Here is a 13467-nt window from a genome sequence, read left to right on the forward strand (position 1 = left end):
CTTGAGTGGGCAAGTCTGAAAGGCGACAGTAGTATAATCCTTGGGGAACTATCAGTCACTTGCTGATCGCCACCACGGTCGTACCGGAAATAGTTTTCAAGGCAGTGGTTCTCTTCCACGTCACTACTTCTCTCATTCGGTATTTCTAATCCTTTTAATTGTTACTACACTTCCGTAAAACAAGTTGAAAACTATTACTGTTGCTGTAATAATGTTGTATGTTTTATCAAAGACTCTTCCTGATTTGACTAAACTGGAAAAACAAGACGGTCATAACTATAAGCGTTGGTCACAGAAACTGTTGATGTTCTTTGAACAACTAGAAATTGATTATGTGCTGTTTTGTGACCCTCCTGCTCCTGTCAAGGAGGCAGCTGCTGCTACGTCTGTAGAGGTAACCCCACCTGTTATTTCGGTTGTTAAGTCAAATGAAGAAGATATTAAGAAATTTGATAAGGACAATAAACTTGTTAGATGCCAGCTTTTAAACAACATGACTGACACCCTTTTTGACCTGTTTATGGTTCATACGTCCTCCAAACTGATATGGGAGTCCTTAGAGGCTAAGTATGGGGCTGATGATGCGGGTAAAAAGAAATATGTTGTGGGTAAATGGCTGCAATTTCAGATGGTGGACGGGAAACCTATTATGGATCAAGTACATGTCCACGAAAATTTATGTGCTGATGTGGTTAACGAGGGTATGAAATTAGATGACGTTTTTGTAGCTAATGTACTGCAGGAAAAATTCCCTCCATCATGGTCTGACTATAGGAACCACCTTAAGCATAAGTAAAAAGACTTGTCTCTCCAAGAACTAGTAGGACACATGAGGACTGAAGAGGCAAATCGCCTTAAAGACAAACCTGTTAGTCAATCTGTGAATGCTTCTGTTGCTGCTGTTAATGCTAATCCGGTTGAGTCTGGTGGTCCGTCTTATACTGAGAAGTTCAAGGGTAAGGGTAAGGCCAAGGTCGGTCAGAGTAAGAACCAGGGTCCAGCTAAGAAGAATGGTCCAGGGAAGCATACCAAACCAGTTGCTAAGATTCAGAAATCGAAGGGTCTGATCATCTGCTATGTCTGCGGAAAAACGGGTCATAAAGCCTATCAATGCACTGAAAAGAAAACTGCTGAAGTCAATGTTGCTATGACTGATGATGTCATTGTTGTTGTGGTTGTGGAAGCTAATCTGGTGGGTAATGTTGCTGAATGGGTCTTGGATACTGGTGCTTCTAGACACCTATGTGCTGATAATGGATTATTTGCTGAGTTCGAGGAAGTAGTTGATGGGGAATGTGTCTACATGGGTAGTTCTTCATCTGCAATGATCACAGGCAAAGGCAAGATCTTTCTCAAACTCACCTCGGGGAAAACACTTGCTGTCACTAATGTTTTGTTTGTACCCTCATTGCCTCGAAACCTCGTGTCTGGTGCCTTATTGAACAAAGCTGGCTTGAAACTTGTTTTTGAGGCTGACAAGGTTGTAATGTCGCGCAATGGGGAATTTGTGGGCAAGGGTTATCTTTCTGGGGATCTTTTTGTATTGAACACTGATTTAGTTTTTAATAATATTGCATCTAATTCTGCTTATATCGCTGAGTCTATTGATATTTGGCATGGTAGATTAGGTCATGTGAATGTTGACTATATTAAAAAACTTAGAACTATGAGTCTAATTCCAAGTTTGACGAGTCAAGAATTCTCTAAATGTGCTAGCTGTGTAGAACTAAATTCACAAAGAAACCTAGTAGACCAGTTAACACTAGAAACATGAGTCTTCTTGAGTTAATTCACACCGACCTAACTGACTTCAAAAATGTTGCAAGTAGCGGTGGAAAGAATTATTATGTCACATTTATAGACGACTGTTCAAGGTACACTCGAGTATATTTGCTTAAGACTAAAGATGAAGCAGAACAATCGTTTATAAACTTTAAAAATGAAGTCGAAAATCAACTCGACAGGAAAATTAAAAGGGTAAGGTCCGATAGAGGTGGTGAGTATAAGTCTAGTTATCTAGCCGACTTTTGTGCTATTAACGGTTTAATACATGAGACTAGTCCACCTTACTTACCTCAGTCTAACGGTGTAGTTGAACGAAAAAATAGAACTTTAAAAGAGATGATGAATGCTATGCTTTTAAGTTCCGGCCTGTCTGACGATATGTTGGGGGAAGCAATACTTTCTGCTTGTCACATTCTTAATCGTGTACCTCATAAGAAAATTGACAAGACACCCTACGAGATTTGGAAGGGCTATCCTCCTAACCCGAGTTACCTTAGAGTATAGGGGTGTTTGGCTAAAGTGGGTTTACCTGACTTTAGGAGACCTACCGTTGGACCAAAGACCTATTATTGTGTTTTTTATAGGTTATGCTCAATATAGCTCTGTTTATAGATTTATGTCTTTGAGTGATCGTTCTATATCTGAGGCTAGGGATGCTGTGTCTTTTTAGCATGTTTTTTCATTACAGAAGAATGTTGATTCACCTCCTAGTTTACCTATTACATCTATTGATATCACTTCACATGCTAGTACACTACTACAAATACAGTCTATAACAACGGGTAAAAACCGTTGTAAAAACAAAAAGCGGACGTTGTTAAAGCGGCCGTTGTAAAAGGTATTTACAACGGTTAGGTTATTTACTTAAACCGTTGTCGAAAGTATTCACCACGGTTAAAAGCCGTTGTTGTTGCGTGTAAGCCGTTGTGGAAAGTGTTTCAAAAATTTGGTGGGAATAATATAACAACGGTTATCATATGAATAACCGTTGTTGTAACTTTCCCACCAAAATTGTGAAGACTTTTAACAACGGGTATACGCTAAAAACCCGTTGTTGAAATTTGTAGTAACAACGGTTCTTCGTTTAAAACATGTTGTTGAATATTATGCGCGGGTATTTGTGAAAGGTATTTACAACGGTTCTTATTTTAAAACCTGTTGTTGAATATTATGGCGGGTATTTGTGAAAGGTATTTACAACGGTTTTTGTTTTAGTAACCGTTTTTATTACGAACTCCTAATGTTTTTAAAAATTAAATTTGTTTCATGCCATTCAAAAACCTGCATATATCAAGACACCATATATCAAGACAAAGATAAATCACAGTTGGGTTCATCGAATTCAATAGATTCAATTCAACCACAATAAAGAACATCATATATATATATATATATATATATATATATATATATATATATATATATATATATATATATATATATATATATATATATATACTTAAAAGGAGTTAAATTTACATGAACTAATCATTCCCTAACTTCAACAAAAAATTTACTAATAAGCTGATCTAAGCTCTGAGTATCATGCATTTAGCCTTCAGCATTGCTATGTTCTAAGACGTATTTGCCCAACATGTCCCTTACCTCGTCTATATGTTGCCATTTGTACTGCTGAAGGTCTTGTGACGCGTTGATTACATACTGCGGAAAAAACAAAGACAAAACATTATTGTAACAACATACATCATTCAGCATAGCAACATCATGGTATAGCAGCAAGCAAGACAACATCAGCTCTAATTTAAAAAAAAAAGTAATAAACACATTATTAAATTACTAACCTTTTCTGGAATAAGGATATATCTTCGCATAATAATCTCCAACATGAACCGACAAACGTAGTATCCACATTGTATGCTATCCGGCTGGCGAGTGACCTATTATTACATAAAAACAAACAGACGAGAGAAGGCTCACATCAGAATCTTGAACTTTAGGTATTGTATTAGTATTAAACACAGATTTTTTCACTTAAGGTATTGTATTTGAGCACGTACCCCTGTTATCGTAATAAAAGTAGGGCCATCATCAGAATTTTTCGTGGGTTGATCCTGCTCGTTAGCTCTTTTCTTCTCAAAGGCCCTTTTTTTAAAAAAAAAAAGGAGGCAGAAACTCATTTTTTTAGGGGCAAAAATGAGCTTTTTGTTATAAATAAAAATTGAAAATGTTATTATAAATAAATCAGTATTATAAATTTACTTAATAATCAAGCGCATAAAAGTCTCGCTTGGTGGATTATGTATAGAGTCCAACCAAAAAGCTTTCTTCTTCGTCGGCATGATGGCTGCTAGCACCCAATGAGTCCTACATCAAGAGACATCATCATTATTAACAAGTACATATATTAGTTATGAAAATGCAATTGTAGGGGGAAACGTAATTAATTTGTTTATTACCCGTTTTCATTATAAGGGGCAAAAACCAGCTTCTTGGTTGTCGCCAATTGCTGAGCAATATAATCTACCCGATCTTCAAACGAAAAAATCGCGATAAACATAGATAAAACATAAGGGCACAGGAATCTGTATTGATCACATGGAATCTTGTTCTCAGGGATCACTCTCAATTTCAATATCCTACATTATTACGGTATTAATTCCGGTATTTAAAACACTATCTAGTAGTCAGAATATTAGAATATGAAATTATTTATTAAGAAACTTACTTCATCCAAACAAATAGGTGTTGGACATCAATCTCGTCTAGGCCAGCCCAAATGGCTAGCATATCCCATGACATAATTGCTTCGCCCTCAACCCCTAGAATATGCTCCTCGAGCGGAATAATTATCAATTGCTCGTTTTCTATGCTATTGCAAGCCTCCTCATGCAGTTTCCTCATCGTCACCGTTCTTACTTTTAGCATGTAATCCTTCCCAGAATATTTTGTGGAGTTTAAACTCCTAACATCTTTCAGTTCGGGGAAATAATGATTCTTTGATTTTGTGCTACTACCACCAGCCTACACATGTAGATAATTAAAATAATAAAAAAATCCAAAGGTAACATATCCTAGCTAGCTAGTTGGAGTAATAAAAATAAAGAGTACTTAACTAAATACCTCATCAACCTGCTCTTTCAATGATGAGGTAGTAGTAGCAGGTATGACTGGGGACTTAGGCTTATCCATCTTTTTTGTCCCCTACACAAAATTTTCATGCTTTTTAAAAATACAAAAAAAATATAAATAAAAGGAGGTTTTTAAGAAAATGGAGAAGTTAATTAAATACCTCATCAAGTTGTTGTCTGGACGAGGTAGTTGGCATGTCCGGGGACTTAGGCTTATCCGCCTTATCCGGCTTTTTTGTTCCCTACAAAAAATTTCCATGCTTTTTACAAATACAGAAAAAATATAAATAAAGGGAGGTTTTCAAAAAAATGGAGAAGTTAATTAAATACCTCATCAAGTTGTTGTCTCGACGAGGTAGTTGGCATGTCTGTGGACTTAGGCTTATCCGCCTTAGCCAACATTTTTGTTCCCTACAAAAAAAATAACATATAAATTTAACATATAAAAACATTCAACAATTAAAAATTTAACATATAAAGGTATTTTTTCTAACCCCAACTGCTTTCGGCTGAGGCAGAGACGAACGAGCCAGGAAGATGTGAGATTCAGGCCATTGAATGAAACTTTCAACCACATTTCCCAGAATGGTAATGTCGTCACGAACTGGGACGGGCAGTTGAAAGTTTTCATAGCCTGGAAAGACTTCAGTTATCTCCACTTTTCTATGATTCGGCAAAAGGTTTTCGCCATGAACAACCACTACAGTTTCCGCTGCTGATTTGGTGGGCACTTCTACGAGAGCCCGGCCAACACGCACAATTGGTTTCTCGAATTTAGAGTCAGCAAGAATAACTGGCCTCCTATTTACGGCCTGAAGAATACACATACATTATTATATCCCAAAATTTAATAGAATTCATATAAATTTAACTAATTAAACACTTCATGCATACCTTACTGAAAACAGTGAACTGACTTGAAGGGGATGTATGCTGTTTTCCATCAGTCGTCTTCTCAAGTTGCATCTCCTTTTCAGACCCATTATTTACCTAATAAAATTAACCAATGGCACGATGTCAGAAGTTATAGCATTAGAGTTGGCCGGGAACACACCTCCTGATCTTACCCCAAAAAAAAGGAAGTATTAGGTACCTAATCGGCTTTAGTTGTTACAACTTCAGAAGCATTAGGTACCTGATATTCCTGAATCTCGGTGACCGATACTTCCTTCTCATGTATTTCCAAGGTAGTAGTGTTCTCGGCCTCTTGACCAATCTGTTGTACCTTATTACCCCCTTTAATGATATCCTCCATCATCTTCACTTCTTCTTCGGAAAGCTTGCCTCCAGCATTCATCTTTAGTAGTACGGATGCCATTAACTGAACCTGCGTGCCAAGAATGTAATGTTTCAGCAATTTTTATCCCAACAATAACATGTGAATTGAACTTAAATGAAAATAATAGAATAAATGGTACCATGTCAGCCTTCTCAGCCTTAGTCTTCCTTTTCTTCTTTTTCGGGGCAGTTGTCCCATAATATTTCGTTACTCCAACCTGTAAATGGACGCCCCTCAATCGACCTGGATGTTCGGGTCGGCCGATCGCTCTAGCAAGAACGTCTTCACGACCATTGGGAGTGAATTTCCCTTCTTCTACCTCCTTCAATACCTTGTCCTATAATATATTAAATAAACTTCAAATTATATTTGTGACTAAAATAATAAAGTTAGTAATGAACTCGTCTTAATAAAATAATACTTACTATGTTGGTCAACACTTCCTCATCATATTTGTCACGCGACCGGGATCCTTTAGGCGTGTGTCCTTCTTTATAAGTTACATGCCGATCCAAGTCGGTCACTCCCTTTGCCACCTACACATTAACATGGTAACAGTTATACATGTAAATGTGTATTAAGTCCAAGTGTGATTAAAAAAATCAAATCTCACAAGGGAATGCATGCTACTTACGAGGTTTTCCTCTATCAATCTGTAACCGCCTCGAGAACAATACCATTTCCCCTTCTTGCATGAAATGTTAGCACGATTTCTTCTGCTAACGACCTTCAAATTATATAAAAGCGCAAGTAGATGAGATAATAAAAAGATTATATAAAGAACTCATTAATTAAAAAAATGATAGGTAAATCGTTAAAAGGCGAGGATATTTAACCTGAAACTTCTCACTAGTTCTCATCACTTTGAAAAGATCCCATTGTTCCTGACTGATGGTGGGACACTTATTGTCTGCCGGTGGCCTCTTACGCATCTCCCCCGTTGCCTTGTCCACATAAAACCAATCCCTAGCAATGTCACACTTCCACTGCCTTAGGGCACCCCCTGCCTTCTGCATTAAATACTTATCATGGCATTCATCGGCAATATCAAAGGCTTCCTTTATACGAGCCAAGTATAACTCCGCCAATTTTAGAATCAAATTTCTAACATCATCTAAATGGATAGGCACAAACTGTCTTGTGCAACATCCAATCCAACTAGATAAAAAACCCGCATTTGGACCAGTAGGAAAACCCTTCGAGCTCCATGTTATTTTAAGCAGCTCTTTAGCGGCTATAGCTGCAAGGGCTTGCGGGCACTTCGTAGCACCCCTCTCGCCAGGCTTATTACCTACCCCACGCTTATTATTCTTTTGACTTCTTTTCCATTTTTCACCCATGATAATCCTAAAACCCAAATATGAATGAAATAGTAAATGAACAACTTAACAACGTCATGCAGAGTATTATCTAAAACCCTAAAGAGGAATGAAAATTTAAAACAACAGTTTGAGCTTCTAAAATCCTAAACCCTAATAAGAGGAGTGAAGTAGATGATGCGGGATGATAAAGATAACAAAGAAGACGAAAAACAAACAGATGCATGAAAAAGAAAAAAGATGATCGTCTTAAAACCCTAATGACGAAACACAAAATTAAAGTGAACATACCTGATGATGATGATGATGATGATGATGATGATGATGATGATGATGATGATGATGATGATGATAAAGAGAACGAGCAGGCTGATAAGGGAAGGCAACGGAATCTGGGCGTCGGAAACTGGGCGATGGCCGACAACGAGAATGTAGAAAGCGGGGGAGAGAGAATAATAAACTCAGGATACCAACGGTTGAACTGGTGTTGTGTGTGTTTGTGTGGTATGCTGTATGTGTTTGTAAATTAGTTTTTTATTAAGACAAACTATTGACAACGGGTCCTCAAAACAAAACCGTTGTTATATGTTAACAACAACGGGTCAATAAAAGTCAACCGTTGTCATAACTTTATTACAACGGTTGAAATATACCCGTTGTAATATATTTTCACCAAATTTGCGCCAAAATGAAATATGTCTAAAAAATCAATGACAACGGGTAGGGGTACTACACCCGTTGTTGAAAGTAATAACAACGGGTAATGTAACTATAACCGTTGTTATTGTTGAACCTTTTTTTTAAATTATCAGTAATTCCATTACGGTCAAACTGTAACAATACATAATCGTAGTGTAGAAGCACTATATCTTCGCAACATTATTCAAAGCAATTTCAACAACAGCATCCACATCTAATAATAAGATCAAGAAAATAAGACAACACCAGCATGCATGCATACTGCATATCTACAAGATTTACCATGCCATGCAAATTTGGGAATCTTTATTTAACAATGACAATTGGTTCTATTGGCTTTTTAAAGCTACCAAAAGCTAAAGACATACAACACATCTCAAACTTGCTATAAATTCAGAAAAGAGGCATCCCATGAGCTCCCCACAACTCACAAATAAATTAAACCATCAAAGTACTGGTCTGAAAATGACTCAAAATGTTGGTCGTCCATATCACTGTGTCCTGATGAATGCCCCAGGCCACATAGATATAGACAATGGAAAATTTGCTGCCAAGAGCTTTAATCCTTTGAGGAATAAGCTTATTGAGCTGGGATACTCGGTCAGCAAAGTTAAGCCACAATGGGGGCCATGGGGATTCAAAGGGAGTCTACTCATTCAGTTTGGAATATCACCTGCACATGCAGAATCAGCATTTAAGCTTGACATGATGTTTCAACTCAGAGGCCATGGCAGGAACGACTGGAATGCTCCGAATAGGTCATAACTCGAACCATACCTCTGGGTAGCCACAGACTCGGATGCTGAGCTTCTGAAGAATACCGGGGACTATGTCCAAGTGCCGTATGCGACCATCATTGATGGGCGCGTGATCGGCCAGGTCGAAAGCGTCGATGCCTACAACCAGGTTGTGGCTGTTTTCCAAGCAATGTACCCCTAAAACCCTTACAAAATGTGTCCGTGTCTGTGGCTGAAACTTCCAAGCAACGTCGTGTGTTATTTGTTGAGTGTCAAACTGTGTGTGTCTGTATCCGCCTATCATAAGCAGTGTCGTGGGCCTGTATGAAAAGGCAACTTAAATAAAGATAATGTGTAACCATGTGGTCTTGTAAGATTTCCAGTACGTTTGTATTAAATATGCAGTTCCTTCTACTAATCTGTTCAGTGGAGATAGGTATTTAAAAAAAAAAACTAAAAGGAATATATATATATATATTTAAAAAATAAAAATAAAAATAAAAGCTACTATTTCATTATAAGATACAGTGGGTAGATCATATGAGAACGGAGGAAGTAATAACTTACATTATGGACCATCTCAGGATCGGGGACGTTTCTTGGATGTCATAGTTTCTTCGTTAACCCAAATACCTTCACCATGGTCATCACGCATATAGATGCTTTCAGTGTCCTCATGATCAGTGTCAACATCGTCGAAATAAGATACAGTGGTAGAGTGATCCATTCCCTCAAAAACGACATCCCGATCATCACCATTATCGGATGGACTACTCCTTCTACTCCTTATAGACAGACAATGAGACCACTTCTTATCCATAGGATCGGTGACATAGAACACTTGTTTAGCTTGGGATGCCATTATGAAAGGATCATCCTTATTATTGCCAACCTTACCCAGATTGACCAACGTAAATCCCATCTTATCCTTTCGGACACAATGGATGTTGTTATCAACCCAGTTACATCGAAACAAAGGCATTGTGAAATCAATGTAATCTAGTACCAATATTTCTTGAATAATACCATAATAAAGGCATTTTCCCCAAATAGGCTTTTTATCTTTTGAAGTAGCAAAGTGCATTACCTCAAATTCAGAACTCACACCACTATTTTGCATTGTGCTCAACTCATCTTGCTCGCGGGTGTAAAAAGTATATCCATTAATGGCAAAACTGCTTTAAAAGGTGACCCTGGCATTTGGACCTAAACCAAGACGTAGTAATCTAGGAGGGATGTCATCACCAGTTTGATTCGTACACTCTAAGACAATATTCCTAAACCACTCTGCAAACATCTTCGTATGCTCGTTTGCAATCCACTTCTCGGTCTTGTTTGGGTGATCATATTTGAGCTCATCTTTGTGTTGTTGAATATAAGGTTGCACCTCATCTTCGTTGTTTAGCACATACGTATGTGCTAAATGCAACATTTCACGTGTCACAATTTTTTCAACCCGGCCCCTAATACCTTTTCCGGTCATCCAGTCACTATGACGATTCTTAAGAACGCCAATCAACTCCTCAGGGGAGAGATGAGCGTAACAATATGAAAGAGCTTCATCTAAAATAGCGCGTTCAGCAATACAACCTTCCGGACGATACCGATTAGATGTATAGTCCTTGTAGACTTTCATCAATCTTTCGAAAGGATACTGGTATCTCAAGTACACGGGCCCAAGGTACAAAATCTCCCTAACCAAGTGAATGGTCAGATGAATCATGATAGTGAAGAAAGAGGGTGGAAAATACATTTCCAACTGACAAAGAGAGGTTACAACGAGGTCCTGCAATGAATCCGCATCATCGGGATAGATGACTTTCTCGCATATGGACTGGAAGAAGAGACAGAATCTAGTTATAGCATATCTTACCTTTTCAGGTAAAATAAAATGAATAGCCACAGGTAGTAATTGTTGCATCAAAGTGTGACAATCATGTGACTTTAACCCGGTGAGTTTTAGGTCTTGCATCGACACTAGGCTTTTGATGTTTGGCGAATAAACATGTGGCACTTTAATTCCATTCAAGCATGCACAGAACTCTTTTTTCTCATTCCGTGAAAGGGTATAAGCTGCTGGCGGTAAAAATGTACGATTACCTCTCTTTTATGGTGCAAACTCTAGCCTAATACCCATCATTTTCATATCCTCCCTAGCTGCGGCGTTATCCTTTGTTTTACCAGGAACATTCAGAAAGGTATTGATAATATTATCAGAGACATTTTTCTCAATGTGCATGAAATCGAGGCAATGCCTGACCTCCAGGTCAGGCCAATATGGAAGTTTATCAAAAAATATGGATCTTTTCTTATACCTACGAGTAGACAATTTAGAGCCGCTCTTCTTCCCATAATCTATCTCAATATGCTTTACTTTCTGATAAACTTCATGCCCACTCAAAATTCAAGGAGATTGACGAAGTTCTTGTCTTCCATTGAATGTTTTCTTCATCTTGCGATAACAATGGTCATGATACAAGAACCTCCTATTTCCCATATACACATACTTACGAGAAGACTTCAAGTATTCAGACTCGATATCCTCCCCACACAATGGACAAGCCTCTTTCCCATGAACTGTGTGCCCAGAAAGGTCGCCATAAGCCGGGTAGTCAGATATTGTACACAATAACATCGCTCTCAAATTGAAAGTTTCGTTCTTATATGCATCAAATACTTCTATCCCACTATCCCACAACATTCGCAAATCATCTAGAAGAGGTTCCAAATAGACATCTATATCATTTCCAGGTTGTTTAGGGCCGGAAATTAACAACGACAACATCAAATACTTTCTTTTCATGCACACATACGGAGGTAAGTTATAAATAGCCAACACTACTGGCCAAGTACTATGTTGGCTACTCATGTTTCCGTGTGGTTTCATTCCATCAGTGGACAGCGCTAGACGTAAGTTTCTAGGTTCATTGCCGAACTCGGGATACTTAGTGTCGAACGATTTCCATTGCATACCATCTGCCGGGTGTCTTAGCTTTCCATCATTTATTCTTCCTGTTTCATGCCAAGTTAACATTTTTGAATCATCGGGATTCGCATAAATCTTTATGACTCTTGGTATCAATGAAAAATTCCACAACACCTTAGCCGGGATCCCTTCCTTATCCTTATAACGCCACTCCAAACATTTAGGGCAATTGGTTAAGTTTTGATATAATTTCCGATACAATATGCAATCATTTGAACATGCATGTATTTTCTCATATTTCATACCCACTCCTCTTATCAATTTTTTCGCCTCATATGTCTTAACAGGTAGAACATTACCATCAGGAAGCAACTCCTTTATCAAGGTTAAAAAACTAGTGAAACACGTGTCACTCACCCCATTTACCCCCTTAATATTATACAACTTCACCACAACCGACATTTTTGTGAACTTACAACCAGGATACAGAGGTGCTTCAGACTCACACAACTTCTCATACATGATGTTAAGGTCATCACAATTAATAGTGTCATCACCTACATTTTCAAAAGCATTCGACTCATCATCATTCTCTTCATTATCTATAGACCCAACATTCAACTTCTCTGCTTCCAACTCTTCCAACTCAAAAAACGCGGCAAACTCAGGATCATCAGTTAGCCTTTCGTGTACCTCAACATCATCTTCTTCAGAGCTATTCTCGTCCTCTAATGGTTCCCCATGAAAAATCCAACGTGTATAGGATCAACTAAATCTCCACTTGTCTAGGTGTATTTTAACGTCCGAAAAAGCCATATAGCTAATATTACCACATCTTTCACAAGGACATGCAATACGAGAAGAACCTTTCAAATTGTTCGAAACGACTTCATAAAATTCAGCTAAACCATCCTTATAGTTGCGGTCACTCATATTTGCATCAATCATCCAAGTTCGAAGCATTTTTCTACATTCGTAATATATAGACAACTAATTCAGAAAATCCAATAATAGGCAAACAAATAAACGAAATTCAGGAAAGCAATTAAGCTAATTTATCAACAAATTAGATAATAACCCAAAAAATCCTATATCTATAAGCGTTGCTAAGAAACATATATACCTGATTGATAAACACGATGAGGGAGAGAAGACGGTGACAACAGTGATGGAGATGAAGACAGAGAGACAATCAGGGAGGAATGGAGGATGATATTTTTGTATAGTAGTGGTATTAGCTTGTGTTTGTGTTTTGTAGCGTATAGCAGAATAAAGCAATCTGTTGTTCTTAAGATTTGCATTACATTAATAACAACGGTTATTCAGTTTACTACCGTTGTTACAACCTAATAACAACGGGTTCTAAAAAAACCGTTGTAATTACTTTTCACTAATTTTGCGCCAAATTATTAACAACGGTTAAAATATATTACAGATTCAACCGTTGTTATTAGTTTTTATATTAACAACGGTTTTGAAAGTATGACCCGTTGTTAAAACCATTAACAACGGTTAACAACACAGAACCGTTGTAATTAAGTTTGGTAAAATTCGCGCCTCCCATTCTACAACGTCTTATGATGATTTTCGTGAATAAGCGTTGTTAAAGGGCCGTTGTAGTTGCCTGTATTTG

The 13467-nt window shown here is 37.7% G+C and overlaps 1 protein-coding gene across 1 annotated transcript; it reads left to right on the forward strand.

Annotated features, from left to right (window-relative positions):
* The first annotated feature begins 211 nt into the window (after positions 1-211).
* Positions 212-796, forward strand: LOC141639923 (uncharacterized). The gene has a single exon (XM_074448900.1). The coding sequence runs from the start codon at positions 212-214 to the stop codon at positions 794-796; it is 585 nt and encodes a 194-aa protein (XP_074305001.1).
* The last annotated feature ends 12671 nt before the right edge of the window (positions 797-13467 follow it).

The sequence above is a fragment of the Silene latifolia genome, chromosome 2 (genome assembly GCF_048544455.1).
Source record: "Silene latifolia isolate original U9 population chromosome 2, ASM4854445v1, whole genome shotgun sequence".
NCBI lineage: Eukaryota > Viridiplantae > Streptophyta > Magnoliopsida > Caryophyllales > Caryophyllaceae > Silene > Silene latifolia.